The 24,310-nt window shown below is 40.7% G+C and overlaps 1 protein-coding gene across 4 annotated transcripts in view; it reads right to left on the bottom strand.

Annotated features, from left to right (window-relative positions):
* Nucleotides 1–24,310, bottom strand: part of ESRRG (estrogen related receptor gamma) — a 464,808-nt gene that overhangs the window by 167,098 nt on the left and 273,400 nt on the right. Inside the window, exon 1 of one of the 4 annotated variants that reach the window (XM_054576585.1) lies at nt 17,756–17,998. The exons of the other annotated variants lie outside the window; for them this stretch is intronic. Within the exon in view, the coding sequence (XP_054432560.1) occupies nt 17,756–17,811 (56 nt within the window). The 5' untranslated portion in view covers nt 17,812–17,998. Of the gene's footprint in view, nt 1–17,755; nt 17,999–24,310 lie in introns of those variants that run through there. 4 annotated transcript variants of the gene reach the window in all.

Below are 24,310 nucleotides of genomic sequence, written 5' to 3' on the forward strand. Positions count from 1 at the left end.
CCAGCATCCATTTGACCAGGTTAATCTGCTCCATAAAAGCAAGAGGAATGCTTAAAGAATCATAACTTAATCTAAATGGAGCCCCTGTCCCCAACCCCAAATGATCCTCTAAACGATTCTCAAGAAAGAAAACGAATCTGGATGGTACCAATGCCATTCACAGTTCTAAACGTTCATTTACAATTTAGAATCATTTTCTAGAAAGGAGGATTCAATGACAATTACAGCCTCGTAAACCTAGCTTGTTAGCTCCAAAATGATACCAACAGGTCCTTTAAAACCATTCTGTTTAAATTTTCCTTCTTTCAAGAAAGAGCCCATTTCGGTATAAATGACTTGACTCCAGTTTACCATTTAAGCATTTCATTTTTACATCAATCAGCTCATACATAGGGCGCATGTCCCTGTTCACATGGTTTAGCTAAACCCTGAACACACAGTCACACACAGATTTCTCTGACCGCAGGTTTTCATTTCTTATGTCATATATATTGACGTGTATGCTGAACTCAGTAAGTTCTGCACACAGTAGCTATCTAAAGGATTTTTGACTGATGACATATAAAAATAAAAGCATACTTTTTGACTGGAGACATATACAAATAAAAATAATGTTTAATATCTTTTACCTAATAGGAGAAAAAGGGCACATGTATAAATCACAATTCACTAAAAAGTCAAATGTGTTGTCTCCGCCAAAAAGAAAAAAAAATATCTATTTCAGAAAGGACACACAGTTGATTCCCTTCAGCTAAATCAATGCCTAAATACACTAGTTTCATCAGTTCCACTTACACTGCGGGCCCCAGGGCTTTCTGACCTGAGGCAGGCCATATTTTACCTGCACAACAGGCTGAGGGCTATCTAAGTCTAGATAAAACTCCTTGGTTTGTAATCTGCACAATGATCTATACATCTAAATCAGTATGCAAATACCATGCTTAGGCGCAGGGTACATTCCAAAGCACCCACCCAAGGCTAGGGGCGCAGGAAGTCCTTCCAGCCCCCTACCCTCCCGCCCCCTCCTGCCCTGCTCTTGGTTTCTTTCTACTAGCTACCTAAATAATTCACACTGCCTGCTTTGCAGCGCGAACGCTCCTCCGAAGAGGACTACACTGAGCTATTGCAGTCACCAGATGGACTCATGAATGCAGCAGGTGGGGCAGATGGCAAAGCGCCCTGTCTGAGGCTGCTGGCTCCGCCAAGGGCTGCCTTTTCCTCCAGGTACCTCATCATCATCCTACACTGAGCGCTGTGCAGTTTGGGGGTGGGGTGCAAGTGGGGCGCTGGCAACGCCTGTGCACGCACAACTAGAGGACCCATATATTACCAGCCCCCACCTAACCCCCTGGATATCTGGGGCTGTTGCTTTGGGAGTGTTTTTTGTTTTTTTTTTTTAAGACTATGATGAAGGTTTCCCAAAGCATTTTGGCATTATGAGTACAAAGGATGCATCTCTTTTCCAATTCCACCTCAGCTCCATAAAAAGCGAAGAAAAGAGGATTCAAGAGAAGTGGTCTCAGGAAAGTCAGGAAGGCTATAGTGTCGAAACTGTATTTTTCACAGGTATTTTGCAAACACCACCACTGAAGAGAAAACACAGGTGAGATGACTCAGCACCTGCCTGCAATGCTCTTACGTAAAGGTAAGCTGCCCTCTGCGTCTCCTGGGGGGAGGAGAGGAAAGCTCTGCTTTTCTAGCTCTCTGGTGTGGCGGAAAACAGGAGCTGTACTCACGGTGAGACAGTTCTTTATCTCCTATTTCTCATTTCCAGAAAGTCTGACAGGCATTTCCTTTCTGAACTTTGTTATTCTATAGTATAAAACAACAACATCAACAACAACAAAATGCACTGTGCATTTATCACTTGAAATCGGGACTTTGCAGCATCAAGATGCCATTTTTTTCATGGGACGACCACTCTGTCGACATGCAGGATACATTTTAATCGAGCATAGAAACTTGACAAAAATGCTCCCGAGATATTTCTGGCATATTCCGATTGGCAATGGTACCATGATACCATGAATTTAAACCTCCTATAAACTTAACTGGTGCCAATATAAAATTTATTACCTAACTTCACCAATCACTTTATTATAAACATCTAAAAATGCAAAAGACACTAATTTTAATGACCTGACGCAAAGCATTCTGTGTCAGATAAAGAAAGAAATCACGTGACTAAAACGCCCCCACTGAAGAGACACTATAGAGAGGCTGCGGACTGCTTGAATTCTGTCGTCTGTCCCCGGGCAAACTGACACCCCAGGCGTTTGGACCTGTACTGGCAGTTCTGCCAGAGTGCTGGGCAAAGGCAGAGGCTGGTACACCGCCTCAAGGATAAGGGCAAGGTTTCCTTACACTACGGAACCTGCCTTCCAATGGGCATTTACGCGTCAGGCTTTCCCTCATAGTCCAGCCACAGAGGCCCAGAGTTCAAAGAAATCCTCTTGGCTTTCTCGACAATCAGGGAGATATTTTTTTCTTACGTGATCTGTTAACGCATTTTCTCCCCTTTCAGTTCTAGTCTAAAAAAAAAACAAAAAAAGAACAAATCATATCCAAGTAATTTAGAGCATTTTCAGGTATGATGGCAACTTTGGTGATCAAATCTTCAAAGGCATCGCAAGGAAGCAGGGGCAGGCCATACGAGCCCAGACTTGACGCCAGTCACACGCTGGCAATGCTCAGATCTCAACAGATACTTCCTAAGCATGTTCAGGAGGCTGACTTCACGTCAGCTCTAAAAAGCCAGAGTCAGACAAGTAGGAGGGGAGCTTCGGTTTGCTCAAGTTTTATGTAAAACCCCTGCTACTTATATTCCTGAAATCATTTTCCAAACATGAACCCAAGTTTAAATCAGAGGCTTAGGTAAAAAAGTCCCACTTTTAAACGTTTCTTTTTTTAATGCACTCAGATCATGTTATAATTTTATCATTTATTTCAGGACCTTAGTTCCCAGGAGAGTGCCTTGCACAGAGTCAAATATTTTTGAATGAATGGCCAAGAATATGCAGTTTAATGCACTTAAATTGATTATTTTAATGATTTTTAAAATTACAAAGGAATGCATGAAATCTTTTTGAAGCAACATGAGAAGTTAGTATAAGCAATCAATTTGACACCACAGAACTGGTTATAAAAAATACACTTCAAAAACCAATTTTAAATTAATATATCCTAAACTTGATTTCAGTAACTATCATTAATTTATTAGCCCACAATCTAGTTAATGTACATAACTAAAGGTACTTAATAATACTAAACAGAAGGGTATGGCTATTTTTTAGAGAGAAACACATTATAAGGCAAATAGTATCTTTAAATTAACACTTAAAGGTAGTAACTATGGAATTAAAATATAATTTTAAGAATTTATATAGTTCTTAATGACCTGGATATCCTTGGTGTATTTAATGTGTGTTAAGGCTGCCACAACTGAACTGACAGACAATATTCTAAAATAAAAGGAATGGCAATGTCTACTAAAAAAAATGCCATTTTAACAATTAAAAAACAGTAATTATAAGAAAAGTGTGAAGGAATGATAGGTAACTTCAATTTAAGGACAGGATAAAAGATAATAAAGGTAATGTTTGCTGTAAGGTACTGCTGAAAGTGATAAAATTTTTGATTTTTGACATTTCAAAATTATTCTTTTAGTACAGTCTCCATGATATTCTCAAACTAATCTTATGTAAATGTCTACATTTGCACATATTTTTGGAGTCTCAGAATCCAATGTGATGGTATTACATACAAATGCCAAAAAAAAAAATCCTGTATTTGCTTTGCATATGTTTTAAGAAGAGTTAATTCATGTGTGCATCTGTATAGGTATGTGTATGAGTATGTGTGTGTATATAGAAAATACAATTTCTATAACTGATTGAATTATTATTTCCTCATTTCAGACACCATTCTGGATATGGACATATCTTAAAGTTAGCCTAAATCTAATAAAGAAGATGCAGTTATCCCAATTTTCTTCTGATATGTGATATATACTAGAATTACTATAACTTAAAGAGAAACTATTTTTACATGCAACCTTTACCTTTCCTAAAGAAAACATTGATGAAGTGACTCAAAAGCCACATATTCAATGCAATGCCCAGTTTGTGAATGAAATTCATGAAGTCTCCTATAGTAACTATGATTTTTTTTTTTGGCTGGCTTTTTTCTGTAGATAGAACTGTTAAAAAATAATTGGGGGGGTTGCAATCCCCCCTAACTTATTTGTGGTATAATTACCAAAGTGAAATAGAAGTTAAGTCACCCAATTAAACACCCCCCCAAAAAAAAACCTTAGAGTAAATCAATCCATACTACTTTCTTTAGAGGTGGGAAATACAGTACACTGAATGACTATCGATTTATAATTTGTAAGTATCTTTGCAATATTAACCTGTAATCCTGGTTCAAGATTAATCCAGACCTCTCCTGCTCTGTTCTGTTTTCCATCATGAAAGTCTGAGAAGATTTTCTCCGTAAGTTTTGAGTTTATAGTTTAAAGAGAGAGAGGGAGAGAGAGAATGAGTACAGAAGCCCTCGAATGCCTCCTGGGCACCTAAGCAGAGCCATCTGCATAGCCCATTGCACACCGTTTAGTAAACAAGGAGGACACTGGACCAGGGCGGCTTCCAGCCTCCAGCCCTGCCCTCCTTTTCAAAGCCAGGCAGCGGTTCTGTTTTCAGTACACACTTCGGTTCAGGGTTAATCCTGTTTTATGTTGTTCACACCTGCTGTTGACGCTCAGCCTGCTGATGGGCTGGGGCTGGGGCTGGCGCTGCTCAGAGAGATCCCACTGACTGCGACGCTGGACAAAAGCTACCACTGTACTGAGCTGGGAACAAAGCCGGACCAGGGTCCAGCGTGCAGGGGAGGCAGACCCTACCAGGCCTTTCCTCCTGTTTGCAGAGAAGGCTCCGCGGCCCCAAGTCTGCCACCCAAGAATGAATGCAACCAGTTGTTCTTTTTGCAAAGAAAGACTGAACCCCAATGGCTTACTGATGCTCTTAAGCCTTTTATGATTTTTGGTACAGTGAATGCCAATGCAGCTAAAAAAACAAAAGCCGTTCTCCTCAGGCATACGCACCAGCCACTCTGTGTGTCTTTAGCAAAAGAATCTGGACCTGAAACAAACCTAATTATTAATATAAAGAACTTCGTAGCTCACCTCTTTGTTCTGAGAATTTTACAGCCAGAATAAACACACACAAAATACATACTCCGCCATCGGTGGCCACTGTGTGGCCAGCACACTGACTTCATGCTAAGACCACTCCCTCCGCCCCCCACCCTGCCCTGCATGGGCCTAATAGCAAACATCAAAAGAAATGACTCCTTTTTTGATCTTAGTAGCGTGATAAATCAAATGTAGCGCTACAGACGGGGGAATGGACGACAAAGGGAAAACTCCAGGACTGACGGAGGGACCCATCGGAGGCTTTCACTCAATGAAGCCCTGAAAGGACACCCGCCCTCTTTCTCTCTGAAACAAGAGGTAAGCCATCCTACACTTACTCCGCCCGGACGGGACCCTAAGTCAAGATGCGCTCTGCGCTGGCATTTTGGGCGGCGGTCCCTGTGCCTCTCCCTCCCGCCAACGTCCTTCCTCTCTGGGAGCAGGATCAGCCCACAGGTGGGCCCAGCAAGCCATTCTGGGCCAGCACGGCAGTCGGCTCCACCAGGAGGCGCCCATCCGGGGGTCAGGGGGAAGCTCTGGGAGCGTTTATTACAGCCCGGAAGCACCTTCCGAGCCTGCGATCGCCAACACAGACAGTGTCGCGCACTCCTGCTAAGCCAGGACGTTGCGCCCCTGCCTAACCCACAGCGCCACACAGATTCAACAGAGCACAGACTCCATACTTCTCTGGGGGGAAGCACGAGGCGCACTGACTAGCATATTAAGGTTCTGTTAACGAATGAAAAGTGAGGATGAAATATTGGAGGTGTCGGCATCTTTTTCCCAATTTGCTTTCCCGCTCTTTGCTCTCAGCCATGCGTGCGCTTTGGGGAGGGTCAGTGCTTGAATCTCACTCCCTGGTTAGGCCAAGTTTGTCCTCAGCAGAGGAAAATTTCCCTGGATGCTCAGAAGCAGCTTAGCTACAACAGGTGAGAAGCCAGCCAGATAAATAGGCCCTTTTCCAGGGTGCATAATACCGTATTCTGGAGAACTCTCTAGTGCTGTTAAAGAAAAAAATAGTTGTTAAAAATGATGCTATAGTATACTTGGCATAATTGCAGACAGAATTCATGTATCTCCCAAAACCTCACACAGCAGCCCATCATAAAATAAAATAAAAAAAAAAAAGAGTTGTCGCTTTCAATTTGTTTATAGAATATGAACAGTATAGGGATAAATTCAATTATTATGTTGAACCACATAAAATTGCTGATTTTTGACCTACAAAAATGACATTTTCATGTGGTTCATCCTAATACAATTAAATTCTATCCCATTCGTAAGAGAAAAAAAAAAAAGCCTGGTTTTCTCAGGGAATGCCATGATTCCCAACTTGGTCTCCCTACCAATTTTAAGTCATCTCTAGTTTTTTGTCCTTTTCCATTATTATCAGAACGAGAGAATTTACCAAGTATATTTCAAGACTGCAACATGTTACAATTTGGGGCCAGCAGGCCCCCAGCCATCAAAATGTCATGGGGATCAAGCTTCGCACGTGAGACCTTGCACACACTCAGTGGAGAAGCAACCTGAAGATCTGACGCCACCAGAAGGGCCAAGGCTCCCCTCCCGCGCCAAGGCCGCGTCAGGATGCGATCGGGGGGCAAAGCCTCACCCTTCAGCTCCTCCGTGAAAGGGCTTGGAACACGGAGGCTTTTTCCCCCAGTGACTTTGTAAGTTTGCTCCGGGCGCAGAGAGTTCAGTACACCAGCAGTGCCAGCGGCTTTCAGACCAAATGGCATTTAGTGTTTTGCATGTAGCCGTGGCGGCGTGATGAATACCCGCAGAGAAGGAGGGAAAAAAGCCTCCTTGCTCTGGGTCAAGGTGCTCTCCTCCCTGCTGCTGTCTCCAGCGCCCACCCCACGCACGCCCACTTCTGAAGAAAGTTAGGACTTAGGAGTGCTTTCCCCAGGCAGGAATTTTTATTCTCGTTTGAATCTTAAACCGTTACGTTTCCAGTGATGCATTTTTATGTTTACAACTGACGTGTCCGTGAGAGAATAAAACCTCGGAGCCACAGCTCAAAGCATGAAGGCTGCCTGCAGTTAAGTACTTAAGTTATTTTACACCTAAATGGAGCCCAGTTGTTTTTAGTTAAAATTTAATAAACCTTAAACCGGTGACCTTTCTTCCACAGAAAGGCCCAGAGTTGCAAAAAGCGAACTTTCCAATGAAATATATTTTAAGGAACAGTCCTGAACAAAGGGCTATTTAAAGCTGAATGCTTTGTCAATTTATCAGCTTGTGAACACTCTGTTCCTGAACTCCCCGTGCTGCTGAATGTATAGAACGGTGGTGCCTTGCTTAATCGAATACTATTGATTCGAGTGTGTCACAGTGATCTCATTGAGAGTAATCAATAGTAATCCAAAATCAATCAATCTGCTCTTGCACTATCATTTATCAAATCTGAATACGCCAAATTATTTGTAGGCGTCAAATTACAAAGAGGAGAAAAAGGTAGAGAAAGTTCATGGTTTACACAGAAGAGCAAAGCCAATCTCTCTCTCTCTCTCTCACTCTCCCCCCAACCCCCGCAAAGGGGAGGACGTAAAAATGGACTAACTTGGACAAATATAGTTATCTTCTCATCAAAGTATCCTGAATTTATCACGAATCTCATTTCATTCCTGAGGGGGCAAAAATACGATTTCTCAGGGAGCAGTTTGCTGGTTCAGCACGGAGGATATAAACTTACGGACGCCCCCAACTTCCTCAACAACAGCACACCGGCATCTTACAAGCCTGCCACCCACCTGCTGAAAACAAGGAGACTCCATTGACATAGGACGTAACTGCATCTCCTAACATCAGAAACGGTGCTTAATAGAATTGGAGCAGGAGAAGGAATACTTAATTTCTCCAGAGAACGTACAGCCTAGACGCACCTGCTTATCAAAGAAGCTGCTGTTGACATGGAAGGTTCTTTTATCAACATATTCACCTGTAATTTAGTCAAGGTAATAAATCCTCCTATTCATTACAGCTCACTCCAAAAGCACTCCTCCTATTTAACTTGAATGAAAAAAGGCACGGAGTGTCTAAAACATTTACTTTTGCTAATGTAAAAGTGTTGGCATTTTACTTCATTGCTGATAAGCTGGTGCCAAGAGAAGTGATTATTCTTTTCTTATTCAGAGCCTATCAGCATTTCAAAAAGCGCTCTCAATCTTATCAGGTGTATGAACAGCACAGCGACTGAAAACAGTGTGTACTGCTCCTCTCTCTTTCTGCCAAGCTATCTGATCAACTCTCGGCTAACTAACTGTATTTACACACAATCAAACGTAAGCTGTGTCTTCCGCACAGGACAGCCCGGCTCTGGTAGGCCATAGGTTTTCCTGCTGTGGCACAAACTTAACAAAAATGTCAGCAGCAAGTACCCCAAACTGACAACAATCAAGAAAACACTATAAAAGCACTCAACTAGAATGCATAACAAACAGAAACAAAAAGGAAATAAATATAAAAAGTCAAAGGCAGCCTCTCTGGAATTTGGGGTGCGGGGCGGGGTGCACTGTGTATGCAAATAAAGATGAACAACGGCACACTTACCTCTTCCCAAAGTAAATGATCCTTTAGCAAAACAGGAAATAGAATAGAAATTTTTAAAAATATGCTGCTGGCATTGGGGGGGGGGGGCGGTTCAGGAAAGGTTTTTACAACTGTACAGGCATCTCCACGTGGAGGCAAAGAAGTTCTATAACATAAGCAAACACAATGGCAAGATCAGCAAACTTACCCCATAAACTGAAGACAAGATAGAAAGTAAGGCTGTCACATGAGGGGACCACATTCCCAGGACAGATTTCCAATCATTAAAACCCTCATAAATGTTCTAGGCATTCAAGTTTTGTTCGCTACAAGGAAATCTTTTTAAAAAGTAAAAAAAAAAAAAAGAAAAAGAAAAACCAACTTGAGTGTTGGGCCTCATTATTTTCTTCGTTCTTCAGACTTAACCAGCTGAACAGTCCCGCAGGAAAGGAGGAGAAAGGAGTCCTCCTCCAGCCTAACGCATGCAGATGATCTCTTCCCTGTTTCTACCTCTTAAAAAATGCCTAAACCAGTTCACAGTTCATGCGTATGAGTCGTCCTTCGGCGCATGAAAGACAACAGTGACGTTTCTAGCACAGAAGACGCACGTGAAATGTACTTGAACTGAAACACGAACGCCTAGGGAAGAACCTGCGTTGGCTGCTGTGCGGGCGCTGTCCGCTCGCCCTCACTCTCCCCGCTGACTGGCTCGGAGGGAACAGGAAGAGGCGGCCCCAGGCTCCCACCTGGGCCTGCGTCCCGTCTCTGCCCCTCGGTCTAGACCGCAAACACTGGACGCGCCTTCCTGGGGTGTGCGGAGCAATGAGAGGAATTAGCCACGTGAGCAGTTCAGCACAACTCAGCTGACGGCTGCTTTTCCATCTGTGACACTACGATCTCAGGACTGATGAGGCAGGTCTCATTTGCGTCTATGGCTGGAAGGGAGGCTGCTGTCATTTCGTGGGATCCAGCCCCAGCCGCATACGGCCACTCTCTCATAGGAAAAAGACACGATTCTTACCAACTGTACGAGGTGGGGAAAAGTGGGTTTACAGTTGTGATCACATGAGACAGTGTATGACTGTACTGGCATTGATTCATTATTGTATTATTTACTTGTATTATTTATCATCTTCTTGTTATGATTTCACATCATTACTTATGATTTATCTTTTAAATAATGATAGCTGGTAATTTAACTTTCTTTTGCCCACCCCTGAATGTATATATCTTTCCTTTTCAGTCATGAACAGTTGGTTACAAGTATAATATTCTTCTTCATAATATATGATCTGTTTTAATAGATTCATGGGTGGCAAGAAAACATTGCCACAGTTTTCCATAGATTTATTCATCTATGGAAAATTAATACAGTTTAACATGGCCACCTTACATTTTTGAAGATGCTAAAGTGCTTTGGTAATTTGGAATTATGGAGGGCAAAGGGCAGTCAAATGAACAACCTCACATTTGAATTTTTTTTCAGACTGCAGTCTATATAATTTTTCACATTACCTGCCATTTTTGCTAACTCCAAATGTAATTTTAGACCTTCTTTTCAAAGCAAAATAAATTTTATCCATATAAAATGAAACAATGTATTAACTGAAAAGCATACATTTTAAAACATTTTAATTCTTATTGGAAGTATTAAAAGGAAGTAAGTATATTTATTTAATAAGTCCTTTGTTTAAATTCTCAAAAGCCATTGCAAATGAGTAAAATCTCCCTGGCAGAGAGGAAAAAGAAATAATCATGTACAAAAAGACCATTTTGACATGGAGGAGAAAAAAGAACTTAGTGGGCTTCTGCCTATTTCAAAGCGCCTAAGTTCTTGCTTCACTTTTTAAAATTTTTTTTTTTTTTTTTGCATATTGAATAAGCCATGCAAAAAGAAAGCACAAGATTTTTTTTTTTTAATTATTTCTCAGGAAGTGTATCTCAAGCACAACAGAAAACAGAGGACCCCTGTGGAAAGTGGGTGGACAAAGCTCCTGGTTCTGCATTCTTAAGTGTGCGTTTACCTCATATGTAAGAACTACTGAGGTCTGCCACTTCAGGCTTTTTAAATAAGGGCCACTATTACGTCTCACCCCACAGAAAGATTTGAACAAGTGTAAGTTACACTCTTTAAAAAGAGAAATGTGATAATCTGTGGTGTCTACAGTCAGAGTTTTAAAGAGAAGCAAGCAAGCTGGCCGGTCTCCATCAGCCTCCAGTATCCATCAGTCTCCGATACAACGTGAGAATGTCTTGGTAGCTTCCCCTTTATTTAGCCCCGTCTGAACCAACTGTTTGCGGAGAAGGTGTATGATGAAGCGAAGGTAAATTGACACGTCTGTGATATGCCCGACAGCCTTCAGGATGCCCCATATTAATTTGTTTTCTTTGGCTACGTAAGTGCTGCCAAAGCATATTACACGTAATGTGCACTTCCAATCAAAATGATGAAAAGTATAGATGCTATTTCGTTTCACTCAAAGCAATACCAGAAGGCACAAAGACTGCCTTTTATAATTAAAATATAAATGTACTTTTAAGCATTCTTTTTACAATGTATTCTAACCTTAGGTGGGCTCTCCATGAGTTTAACACTTTCAATAAGTATTTAATAGATTTTGAATGCTAAAAGCAAGGGTTTTCATTTATTATATTGTGTGAAAGAATTCCTAATTATATGTCTAATGGCTAGTGCTGCATATTATATCTTTATATGCAAATACACATATAGACCTCTGCCAGAATATTGAAATGGACTTGAATTGGCCAGTGAGAGGCCAATTTGTTTAAAACTGTGTCTTTTCTTTTATTGCTTTGCCTTAATGAGCACTCTTACAAATATACACACATTGACATAAATTAAAAAGGCATAACATTTGAAGAAACCAAAACATAAAAAGCAAGTTTTCTCCAAACATTTAAAAATATTTTTTTAGTTAAAAGAAGGATAAATGGATCTACACACAAAAAAATCTAAATCCTCTCAGTTTGATGATTTTTGTGTAATTGATTAGAAAATACAATCAGAAAATACTGAGAAATATTGTCCAAGTCAGAGGAAAAGAAACGCCTGGTACTTACTTCTGTGAAGAAAACATAGAGGGAAACTGTGTTTGCTAAAACTCTGCATGAAAATTATTTCCATCACCTGAGGTTTCCTATACCTTAGACAGTGTAAGTCTAAAATGAACTTGGAACAAGAAAAAGATGCCAGGTAAACCCTGCAAACGGCACAAGGCCGTCACTGATCGACCTCAGATGACAGCAGGGCTAAGCCTGACCCGATGGACTGGCAGGAAGAAACAGCAGGGCTTTTTTGTAAACACAGAAACATTAAATGTGCTCAAGTGCTATGCAAACAAATAAAGGTAGGAAATGAATCTGGGAATTTAAATAAGAATATGAATTATAACAAGAATTAGAACAGAAAGAGCATTTGTAGGTGTTTTCTCTCAACACTCATTCATATTCACTAAGCAAAATCACAGACTTCCAAAATTACCTCTTGGAAAAAAATTCAAAAATTCTGAAATCTATGCTGTATTTTATATAAGTAAAATATTTATTAATTTTCTATGTTTTAGCAGAAAAAAATAAGCTAGTGACATATATAGTACATAAAAATGAAATTCATATTTTGCATTTATTTGAAAGCTATCATGTTTACATTAAAATATATTTTTCAGATCTAATTATAGCAGAAAACAATGTAGCAAATTCAAAACTGTTTCTTGGCTATGGGCCCAAACCATTAAAGTATGCATTTCATATTGGTAGCTTATTTCCTATTTTACAAATTATTTATGATTACTAGATATTGAATTTAGGAATGATCCAAATTAAAACTGTATAAAATCAGAAACAAGTTTACTTATTAGGTTACCTGGTAACTGGGTCTTTTATATAGTAGTTAAACCAATTAAGTTTAAAATCAGACCTGATAAATATCTGAAATCCTAATACTAAGTTAAAATCATGCCTGGTAAATTTAACTGGCAACTAGTTGATTAGAAAACTAATTGTTATATAAATGTCCATGAGCACTCTTAGCAGCGTCCCAATAGTCTATGCATACACCTCTTCCCATCTACATGCATATTTCACATGCACATTACACCCACACACGTGTGTGCATTCTGTCTGCTGAATTGGATTTTAAAGTACCTTTTGAGTATTTATTTATTTACAATGGTATAGACCTCGCATATCCACATACACGTGACGATGAAAATACTAATCAATGGCAAAATACAGAAAACGCAGTAAGAAGACTGTCAGGCGGCAGAGACGCTGGTGCCATCCCTACACGATCAAATATACACATAAGTATGATTGGAGAAGGAGACCTGAAATATTTCACTGTCAGAGAATGTGGAGCACTGCAATTCATTTCTATCTCCTGTGCTTTAGGACAATGACAATTTAATACAAGGCCAGTGGATGTAAAAGAGATAAAAACTGAACAAACTGGGCCAGTGCAATCAAAGGTTTTCTCCAGAGAGCTGGCTAGGGCCGGAGCTCATATGCACTTATAACAGATCAACACCGTATTGTTTCTCTCGCCCATGAATTTGCTATGAAGCAAAAATCAGAGCAATGCCTATCTGCTACACGACTTGAAAGTTCTGTGGGGGAACCTCGAATGCTCTTCTCTTATTTCTAAATGCTTGATAGCTGATGTTAAAAAAGTTTATTTCTTATTAGTTAATTGGTGCAATAGAAACCACTGCTATTCATTGCCACTGGTGTGACAATGTATCAGCCAAAAGCCCAGATATTAATTTACTTTATGTAATAACATAAGCAAAACCTCCAGAGCTGAGCAGCACTTTAGGAGTAATACAAAAAAAATGTTTTGCTTTAGTGACTAGGTTAAAACAAACATTGAGGAATTTTTCACAAGTGACTCGGACTTGAGATCGGGCATTATGCCTGCCTTCCGAAAGCACGGCCTCTTCTTTGTCTGTAGTTCTGGCCGGAGCGAGTTCTTGTGAAAGTATTGTTGAATAGACTCACAGAGCAGTTACCTGCCCTTTGTGATGAATGGCCCCATGAACCTAAAATTAATTGCAAAACTACGGCCCAGCTGATGAGATGGTCCTTATCTTTTTTCAGCACAGGAAGCCAGGTATTTTTCTGCTAGCTCAATATTGGACAGAAATGCCTGAAGTATTATCAACTAAGTAAAAATCTAATTAAAAGACCTCAGAGGCAGAAATGATCATAAATTTTAAGATCTGGAAAATTTGGAGTTAAAAGTGATTTCCTGCATTACTTTCTTTTTTCAGCCTTAATTTCTTGTCTTTTTTACTTTGAGAAAAACAAAAAAAAAAATATGTATTTCTCCTCTGGCTTCTATTAGCATTTTTAAAAGCTGAATCACAATACCATTCTTTACAAGATGCCCAATATATATTCCAGGTCAGATTAAATCAAAGGGATTTATCAAAGGCCGTCAATTTAGAATTTTTTTTTTTTTAAAGAACAATGACACCTTTCTGGGGAGAAAACACTAGAAAAATGATCATCCATGCAAGAGAATTAATGGATATCCACAAGGGCTTTGCTAATAACATGGGTTAATTACCGCTGCAACACGCTAGGCTCAGTAAATAAAACAGCAGTGGCTTAAACACAGTAAGATGAGAAACCATCGCCAGAGGAGCCCACTCCCACCCTCGCCCTTGCCTCTGCCCAGGCCATGGACAGCTATTCTCCAGCCCTTTCTACAGAAGGATGATTTCTAAACTTAGCACCCAGCGCGCAGGGTGCTACATAAACACAGTGACACAAAGGACTGGTGAGACGTGGGTCCCGTCACTGGCTCACCACTCCCATTCAGCCCTTATTGCATGAACTCACACGCACTTTTTTTTTTTCTTACTCCAAGGAGAAATCCTGTATTACATAATACACACTGTCTGGCTATCTCGACCGTACATAGTTTGGGATATGTATACAAATAGCAGTGGTTCTTTATTGTTTAGGAAACACAGAAGGAATCGGTGAATGAATCGGTTCACTTTAGTGATGGGAGAGACAAGATGACTAGACTACAGCTCAAGAACACTCACCCCTACGTATGGCTGGTTGTCATTCCAGCAATTTACAAAGAAATCCCCTGAAAACCCCACCCCCGCCCCTCCCTTGAAGGCTGCAGGTGTTCCCATCAGAGTTGCTGAGAGGAAGCAGGAAGGAAAGTAGGTAGGCTGCAGGTCGGGAGTGTAAGTGTTCGTCCACAGGAAAATAAACTTCGAGTGCCTTCTCCTAGGTCTCAAATAATACCCCATCGGAAGTGGCTCAGCAAGCTCCTATCTTTTTGTTAAAGCCTGATTTAGCCGTGCTGTTATTGTTCTGTATACATGTCCCCCTCCTGTCTGTATTTATCCCATGCATTCTGACATTATGATATTACTTTTGGATAGTTGTATTTCAATTTACTTTAGCTTTTAATAAGAAGAGATGAGGCAGAGGGAAAACAAACAAACAAACAAACAACAAGCTAAACAGGAAGAGTGGACCATATAAAATAAAACTTGCAGAGCACCAAATAGGAACCTTCAAGCCCAAATGTGCTTAATTTTCAACGTCTGCATTTCAATGGATCAAGCTGAAATTTACTGGGCTGCTCCCTCCTCGCCTTGCCTGCTTTGGAGTGTTTCAATTGCCTTTCCTTTTCCCAACAGCTGTGACAACTGTTAAAACAGTCAGTAAAATTAAGTCCGCTCTATAATCCTGTAGTCAATGTTACATTTTAATCAGAGGTTGAAAAGGATTCATGTGATGAGCAGACTCATTTAGAATGATTAGACAGACACATATGTCAAAATGAGCAGAGATATTATTTTCATCTATTTATGCTATCAGTTATCACTGCTATGAAATGTGAAACAAGCTTTCAAGTATTATGTCCTTTAATGTGCTGGCAGATTTCCTAAAATAAAAAAAATACAGTTATAGGTTAACATTTTAGGCCCTCCTAATGGTGGTCAATAAATTGTACAAACCTTTTCCAACAGTCTCCGAAGCAGAAATTGTCCGAGAGCCCCCTCTGATACTGCATTACTGGTTTCATTTCTATGTATATGCACACGTGATGGGGTTTAACCCGGTACAATTACTATGAATATTAATAGCATGTATAAATTCTGTGGTTTATTAATTGAGACAGAGAGGCAGATGCGTTGCTTAGCATTAGATCTTTCTGTCTGTCCAGTGAACCACGTAACCATCAGAACTGCATCCAGACACTAAATCTGTATTTTTTTAAAAGATGACTTTTAATCGAGCCAAAAAGAAAGCTAGTTTGAATCTTGCGCCAAAGCCAAAGGACATGTGCCCTGATTTCATTCAAAAGCATCTGCTTTAAGAGGCTTATCTAAACTAATTATTCAAATGAGCTATAAGTTAAATTCAAGGAAACTTCTTTAAAAAGAAGCCTCTGGGAGATGTTTAAAGTTTGTTTTGTTTATTTATTTAAGAGAGAAAGTTCCGAATCTGGGGGTGCTCAGAGGAGGCAGCCTTCCTGGCAGGCAGAGCTTTTAAATTCTCCAACCCTCCAGCCCCAGGTCTACTGACCTTCAAACTATACTTGGCGGGTGGGGGGCAGTCCTGCCTTTGTTTATTTTTCATTTTTATTTTCACACAGTTTAAGGCTGCTCCTGCCTTTGAGTGTTTCAAACTGATGCACGCCCAGCCTTGCGATCTTTCGGGGCCTCCTAAGCCCATCTCTTGGCAATATCCCCTGTGTGAGCGTGAGCGTGAGCGTGAGCGTGTGGGTGGGTGTGAGCATGCCTACAGAAACACACACACTCACACTCAGGCACACAGCGGCCACGGAGACGGCAAGGCACTTTCATTTCTTACTTAATTACCAGGCGATGCAATATGCAGTCACTAAGGACAGCTAGTGGACATCCACCTATAATACACTACCTCATCTTCTGGAGTTTTATATTTTCTTCACAATCTATAGAGAGATGTGCTGGCCAAAAGCACGCTTTGCAGAATTATAACAGTTGGTATGACCGTAATGTGACAGCAAAGCAGCAGAAAGAGGGACCGGCAACAGCCCCTGTGGCACACTGATATTTCGTCCTAACCGTGGGCTGAAATTCCCTTTACGACCCACTCATTTACACAAGAACGCCTAATTTACTTCTCCCGCCCCCCTCACCTCTCCCCCACCGTAGTACCCCAAATACAGGGATCCCTGGGCATAAAGGTACCCAAATGGGATTTAAATCACATGTAAGAACAAAACTACTTTTCTGCATTTCCTGGACTTGATACATAAAACAAATCCACAATCTCAACACTGTCTTATTCAAGGGGAAATTTAAAAAGTCACTACTGTTTCTTCCTTAGTTTTCCCTCCCCTTAAATATTTATAATGTGTGAAAATCTCATGTTACTTAATGGACTGATTTGTCAGTTAAGTGCTGACTTAACGCTAACCATGCAAATAACATTATTCTAGCCCTGAATTGCAAGGGGCTAGTTTTTAAATTGTTCTCTGAAGGAGCATTAGTAAATGTGCAATCTTGCCTCTAACTCTGCCGGGTAAGAAATGACAAGGAGCTGAAAATATCTGTCAAACTGCAAATACCTAAGAAGCACTCCATAGTATAAATCATTTTGAATATTGTATTTTAAAACATCTTTCCTTAGGAAATGGGTCCTAGTAAAAGATGCATTTTAACAGTTCACTAAGCATTTGTGCCAAGTGCCTATTCTTAGCACCTGAATAAGAAGTGACTGTCACACAGCTGTTTTACTGACAGTCACTGAGCTTTGCCTCAAAGGTAACATTGTAGTCAAGAGAACAATTCTCGACTTACTGAATTAGGAGCTCACCCTCCACACAAAAGGCACAAGACAGACACAAACAAGCACTCGTGCACAGAAAACACCGGGGGCACTACCTGAATCAGGGAGCAAAGAAACGCTCGCCCGCCCCCCCGCCCCCCCACCCCCAGCCCCACACGCACCCCCACGCCGAGTTTAAAAAGGAAAGAAAAAGGTACCTACTCTTCCTCGTAGTGCAGGGGGAAGGATTCAGGGAGGCAAAGTTCTACCGAATCCATGTGCGGCCGGCAACCATTATGTGCGCACCCCAGCCATAAATCAAAGTTTCCTTGACAGAGCACAGCGCAATTAACACAAACGTTCTCCTAGTGACAAGCCTATAGGCACAGCCAGTTGGGACCAAAGCTCTCACACTCTCCTAATCAAGGACTTAAAGCCCCGATTGGAGCTTATTAATATGAAGTAGGGCTTTACATATGCAGCCCCACCGGCCCAGCCTCGCAGCCGATTGGGGGGCCTCTGCCCAATCAGGACGGAGGCGACGGGAGGCTGCCCGCCGCGCCGCCAGGCAGGTAGCGAGGGCGCAGACGAGCCGAGGGGGTGCGCGCGGAGTGGGAGAGGAACAGCGCCAGGACCGGAGGGAGCCCGCGCGCTCCCAGGACACCCTGTGCTTTTCCTGCCTTCTTTTCTTTCTTCCTTTCCTTTTTTTTTTTCTTCCTCCCCCTGGAAAGCTGCAAAACAAACCCAACTAACTTAACTCTGTAAGCACTGGAGGCAGTCGGTTTCCAACCTCAGCTCGGCTGTGCCCTGAAAAGAAGAGCCCTCGCACTCAGTTAATTCGGGGAAGGATCCCGCGGAAGGTAGAGAATGAAGTTTGTCCTGCTGTTGTCTGTGTTTTACCCTCCCTGCCGGTGGGCTCCTTATTTAGTGCCGACTTTCTCGTGCATTCCTCACCGGGTCTGGCTTGCTTTCCTCTTCTAAAGCGACCTTCTTCTCAGTCGTTCGGGCATGTGAATGGAGATCGCATCTTGGAGGAGAAATTCAGTTTTTCCGCAAGGACAGAAGAGGAAGTAGCGCCTCCAGATAATCGGAGAGGATGCCTATGTGTATTTTCTGTGTAAACATTTCTTTACCTGCCGCTGTGTCTCTAACTACAGGAATAGGATACCTAGCTTTTCAAAACTGCAGGGCAAACCGGCCTGTGCAGTTTCAGGGGTGGGGGACGGAGGGCTGTGGGACAAACAGCACATTAAAGCGATCTCAGTGCGTTGGGACAACGTGAAGGCTGCGTTTTGGGTTCGGACAGCCTGCACTCAAAGTGTTCTTAATCATGTGTAACTTCGATACAAGCTTCCAGACTGGGAGACATACACAAATATATGTGATTTTACCCAAAACAGCAGCTTTCCAATAAAATGCAGTTTACATATTTGTCCCTATATGTAACACTCCCTGAATGCTTTTAAAATTCAGCTCAGAAACATTTTGCAAATCATCACATGATCTGTTCATTATAAGGACTACTTCCAAACAGACAGTAATTTACAAAACTAAGAATTCTCAAACAAAAGTGTGTTTTGTTTTGAAGAGGATATAAGAGGAGAAGGCTGTTTTTTCCTCCAATAGCATATAGTGTGTTTCCATATAGCAAAGAGTTTTCTTAAGCCCCACTATAAAATATAGGATATTTTGTACTTGGAATAGACATCAGCTATTTATAGCAAAGAGATAATTGCTACCTTATGGAGAGTGGAAGACCCACAATTTTGGCATAATTTATCTCTACTGCTTACCAACCTCTTGTATCTATCATAAGCCTTACATGATATAAATAGTATAATCTTTGAGATCAAAATAAATGAACTCAGATACTCAGTGTGTATTAAATTCACTAAATCAGATCTCGACTCTTTTTCTCAACCCTCTGAAAGGTCCTAGGTCTATAAAAAACAAAATACTAAAATAGAACAGTTGTATTAAAATTCAGAATATAAAAATGGCAGACATGATTTGGTGCCCCCCACAGAAGAAAGCAATTCTTGTACCATGTATTTAGCCATATCTAAGATTTGGACCTGATTCCTTTTATTTGTGGTCAAAATGCATACAAGTTTCTAGATGGGAACTCACATAGCAAAAATTGTGCCCGAAAATACGGTATAAAAGCAGGTAGTAAAAGCTTAATTACCAGTAGCATTATGCTGTCTATATTGTTAAATGTGAACTCTGCAATTAAGATGTAAATTTGGTTGTGAGCAGTGAATTAAAAGAGCTTTGAGATGTGGAAGAAAATCCAAGCATTCTGCAGACACTCAAAAAAAAAAAAAAAAGGAAAAGAAAAGATCTGTATATTCAGTCTAAAATGAGACATGTAATCATTTTATAATTAAAAAATAAATAAAAAGGCATTTGAAAAAGAAACATGATTTTTCTAAAACACAGTATAAGGATTATGGAAGCTAATAGAGCATTAGAAATACAGTTTTAAAAATATCATGGATTCAAAGATAACTATCTTGATTTCTGAATAGACTTAGGTCCTCAGGGTAATAAGTAGATCCAATTGTACATATTTTAAAGATATGCCAAAAAAAAAGTTTCTTCTTATCTTGTCCAGAGACCTTTAAAAAAAAGTAATGTACTCAACACATTCCAATTTTCCACCTGTGCGGCACCCTGTGCTGTTGTCGGTCTCTCTGCATTACCATGCTGTGACAGAGCCTGTTTATTAGTCCCCTACAACGGCTTTTTAAAGACAAGATCTGTAGTGAATTCTGTACAGATGGATTTTAAAGTCACCACGTTGCACAAGAGTTATCTTTTATTTCTTGGAATTTTCTTACTCCCTTTGGGTACTTACGTGACCCATTAGGAACCAATTGATTGTGTTAGTATATATTTTTAAACATATTTAGACTCATGTTCACGTGCACGTCTTTTTCTCTGTGCTCACAGAGATCCCTACTGCTTTTTGCTCAAGGCATACCATCTCTGCAAGCACCGTGCCCCCTCAGCTAGCTGCTTTCTGAATGACCAGGGTCCACTAGGTTTGTAGGGCTGTGTGTGTGTGTTTTCCCTCGGGATCCATGTGTCACCTCTACAAGTCAAGGACCGAAGATTACACCCACTGTCTTGAATCTCGTTTAACCAATTTAAATTTTAAAATAATATCTCCAGCACTACACTTGCCAGACAGCCTCCAGAATATTTTATAAACACACAGCTTAGTCATCTCAAGCATCTTCCCTCGTCACAGAGCTTTCTCACCTTGAAGGAGGAAAGGGTGGATAATCACAGGAAATAAACACACCAGGAGCAATATTGGGCAGAAACCTTTAAGAATCTCAACTCAAAGAATTGGGAAGACAACAAACAGATAAACAGCTTAGAATAAACACAGATTGCTAATCAGTTTTATATACTTCACAATCTTACCACAAGGAGTCTATTCTAAGCAGGATAAATGGGACCAAACAAAAGGAGCTTTTAGGATTGTGTCACAAAGAATATTACTAAATTAGTTAATATCAGTATCTTACACTTCATGCCCTGGGCCCCAGCACAGTCTCAGCCTCTTCTTTAAACAATGCAGTCACAAATATCCAAAAGACATCATTCTGGGGCCCCAACTAACAGACAGACACCAAACAGAAAATACACTTCATTTCAATGCAAACAGAATGGCAACAAACAGAACTGAAGTGGAAGCAAAAGGTTAGAGTCCTGTTGTCTATACCTGAACTTTTTACTGTATTTTAATCAGAATCATTTCCAAAACATTCTAACAATACATTCTTATGTTGCCCAAAGGAGGTGAGAAATGCTTAGTCTTGCTAATTATTGCATATTAATAGCTATTTTTAGTTCCCACCTTCCTTTTCTGAAAATTAATAGGACTCATCTGTATTAAAATGTTTATAGTTGCCACACTCTTTCTAAAGCAAATTTTGATTTTGTATTGCACATTTGCTATTGTTTAATATTTTAAGTTAACAAAGGCACTACAAATCTAGATTTTCAAATTGTAGGTCTCGCCTCAAAATCCAAACGCCTTTGAAAAGCTGTTTAACTTTTTGAACCATCTTCCTTGCTGTCTTGGATGCATCTTGTGCAGTATATACCATACTACAAAAAAGCAAACCAAGACTCGTACAAACTACAATCTTTAACTCCAAAAGAAAACCCACAACGAATATCCCTGGAAAAAGAACCTTGAAGGACTGGCAGGAGGCCTAAAGTTCAGTCTCCCTTCTGTTTGCACAGGACCGGTGTGGCCTTAGGCAGGTCACCTCCGATATCTGTCCCCAGTTTCCTCATCTGCACCTGGGATTTCTGGTGTGCTGGGAATCTGCTTAAGAACACACCTTCCCCACTGAGGACAGACTTCTCTCCCAGTCCGCCTCAGCCCTCCACTGTTACTGCCAGACCCCTATCAATCCATCACACCTCATTTTCCGTTGCCTTTCATTTCGAGGGCACAGGCTTTGATATTTAAATTATTGTCTCGATTGGCAAGAAGCAATCAGTTCTGCTGCAAGTGATCGCTCCCACAGAAGCAGTAATAAAAATCCTTGCCTTTTGACAAACCTCTTGTCCTGTAAATCCATCCCATTCCCAAATTACTGAGTCTGTGTAAGAAACGCCCATTCTCTGGGGGGCAATTACATCACCCCCATAACAGCAAATTCTCTTCCTAGTGTGTTTGTGAAAGTGTGTGTGGTGGGGGGGGGGGGGGGGGGGGTGGAGATCAAAGGAAGACAGAAAAACTAATAGAGGTTTCTGTTTAATTAACAGGATTATCTCACTTTCACTTTGTCAAGCTAATAATATACATGGTAAAATGTCAGTAAAAATTAAATTATAAACTACAGCAGATCCAGCGGGAAAACTGACTTCAGTTATGTTGTATTTTCAACACACTTACTAAGGTAAAATACCAAGTGCATTTTACAGTATCCTGCAAGCTTTCTATAATCTGCATGGCATGTATTTACAGAGAGCAATCATTAACATTTTGAGATTATACATTAATAAATGAGTTGCAGTTATATTCTTTCCTGAATGTTAAGCACCATGAGCTAAACGCAGAAAACATTCAAGGTCAATGTCCCGTTTTAGACCTTTTCAGGCAGCCGTAATATTATGATAATCAAGCTTAAAATATTCCTATAGAAAGAGTAAATTAGCCTTTTCACTTGAAAGATGATTATGATAAACAATAAACCTAAGAGAGGACAAAATCCCTATTTTTAAAAGCCATAAATTGTTGACCCAATCGTGTATGTGATCATCTTGTCCAAAATGAAGGGCAGGAGAACCCGGAGAGGAAGGTGGGGGAACATGGAGGCGGGGGAGGGGGGAGTGGAACAAAAACGCGAGATTCTAGAACAAGCAATAGTGGCTTTGATACCAGAAAAATGATCAAGTCATCCACATTAACCACCCCATTTAACATAGACTATAGTTGAAGTGAAAAATGTACATATCCATGAAACATCAAAAAAATAGCACAAAGTATTTTTTTTCTGGATGTATATAAATGTTCAACACTAGTTGAAAGTTCTCTCTTTCTTTAACCCTTTTGTCCAAATTTTCAAGGACCAGTTAAAAAAAAAATGAAGCTATTTAGCATCTGGGGTATCCATACAAACAAGCTTAAAGAGGTTATTATAGTTTTGTTTTGTTTTTTTTTTTTGTTTTTTTTTTTTTGATGTTAGAACTTTCTGATATACTTCTAAGGCTTTTTTTAATAAATGAACACATTTGATAAAAACCCGCCGCCCCCAACCGGGGACTTAATGGGAGGTGGGCATGTGCTCGTCATGCCCGGGCAAGGCCAGGAGGCTCGCAGGCCTGGGAGTGAGGGGTGACGCCTGACCCGTGGTCACGCCTGGGTCTCAGATTTCATCATGAGGAATGAGGCTTCGGTTACCCTTCTAAGACTCAGTATCCTCCTCTATTAAATGGGAATAATGACCACAACGATCTTGTAGAATTTAAGCTAAGCCCACTGAACATAGTGTCTAATCCAAGCTGGGGGAACAACATGACCTATGGGGCCAAGGACATTCTGGGCCTAACCACTTGCGGTACTCCCTCTTTGGATACTCTCGAAAGTATCTTAGTTTGGATAAAAAATTTTACTGTCATCCTACACATAGCCTTCTGTAAATATTAGCCATAATATTTTTAAATCTCATTAAATGAAAGAGGAGATATAAAAGAACGGTACTCTCAAGCCTTTGGCCTTCATCTTTGACTAGGAGATCAACGTATTAATATTTAAAAAAAAAAAAAAAAAGAACTGTAAGTATCCCCCCATTGAAAACACCGATGACCTGTGCCATAAGATGATATAAAAGCGCTTGTTCTAAGACAGCTGCATATACCTTGTCACAGTGTAATGGCAGTAAGAAAATAAAAGATGCCTCCGTCAAGCTCCCATCCTGTTTTTGCTGAGTATGAGGAAGTCAGACTTGGTCAAGTGCGGTGGTTCTACAGACTCTCGAGAGCACTCAGTTGTATGTTGTTCACCAGAAAGAACAGGCCAGAGAAACGGCTCATACTCCTCCCATACCCCTCTCCCCAGCCCTTCGATCAATACCGCTATCGATTTTATTATTCTCCCAAACACAAGCTCATTCGCCCCGCAGCTCCATTGATCAGATATCCCCAAAACTCAACTCCTTCACAAGGCTTTGCTCTTGTTACACTGAATGGCCACGGATCTATGGCAAGGCTGAGAGTCTGGACCACGTGGACTACAGGCAGGGAAAG

This window comes from Pteronotus mesoamericanus, unplaced genomic scaffold (genome assembly GCF_021234165.1).
Source record: "Pteronotus mesoamericanus isolate MK-2021 breed Mesoamerican mustached bat unplaced genomic scaffold, CSHL_Meso_final contig_347, whole genome shotgun sequence".
Taxonomy (NCBI): domain Eukaryota; kingdom Metazoa; phylum Chordata; class Mammalia; order Chiroptera; family Mormoopidae; genus Pteronotus; species Pteronotus mesoamericanus.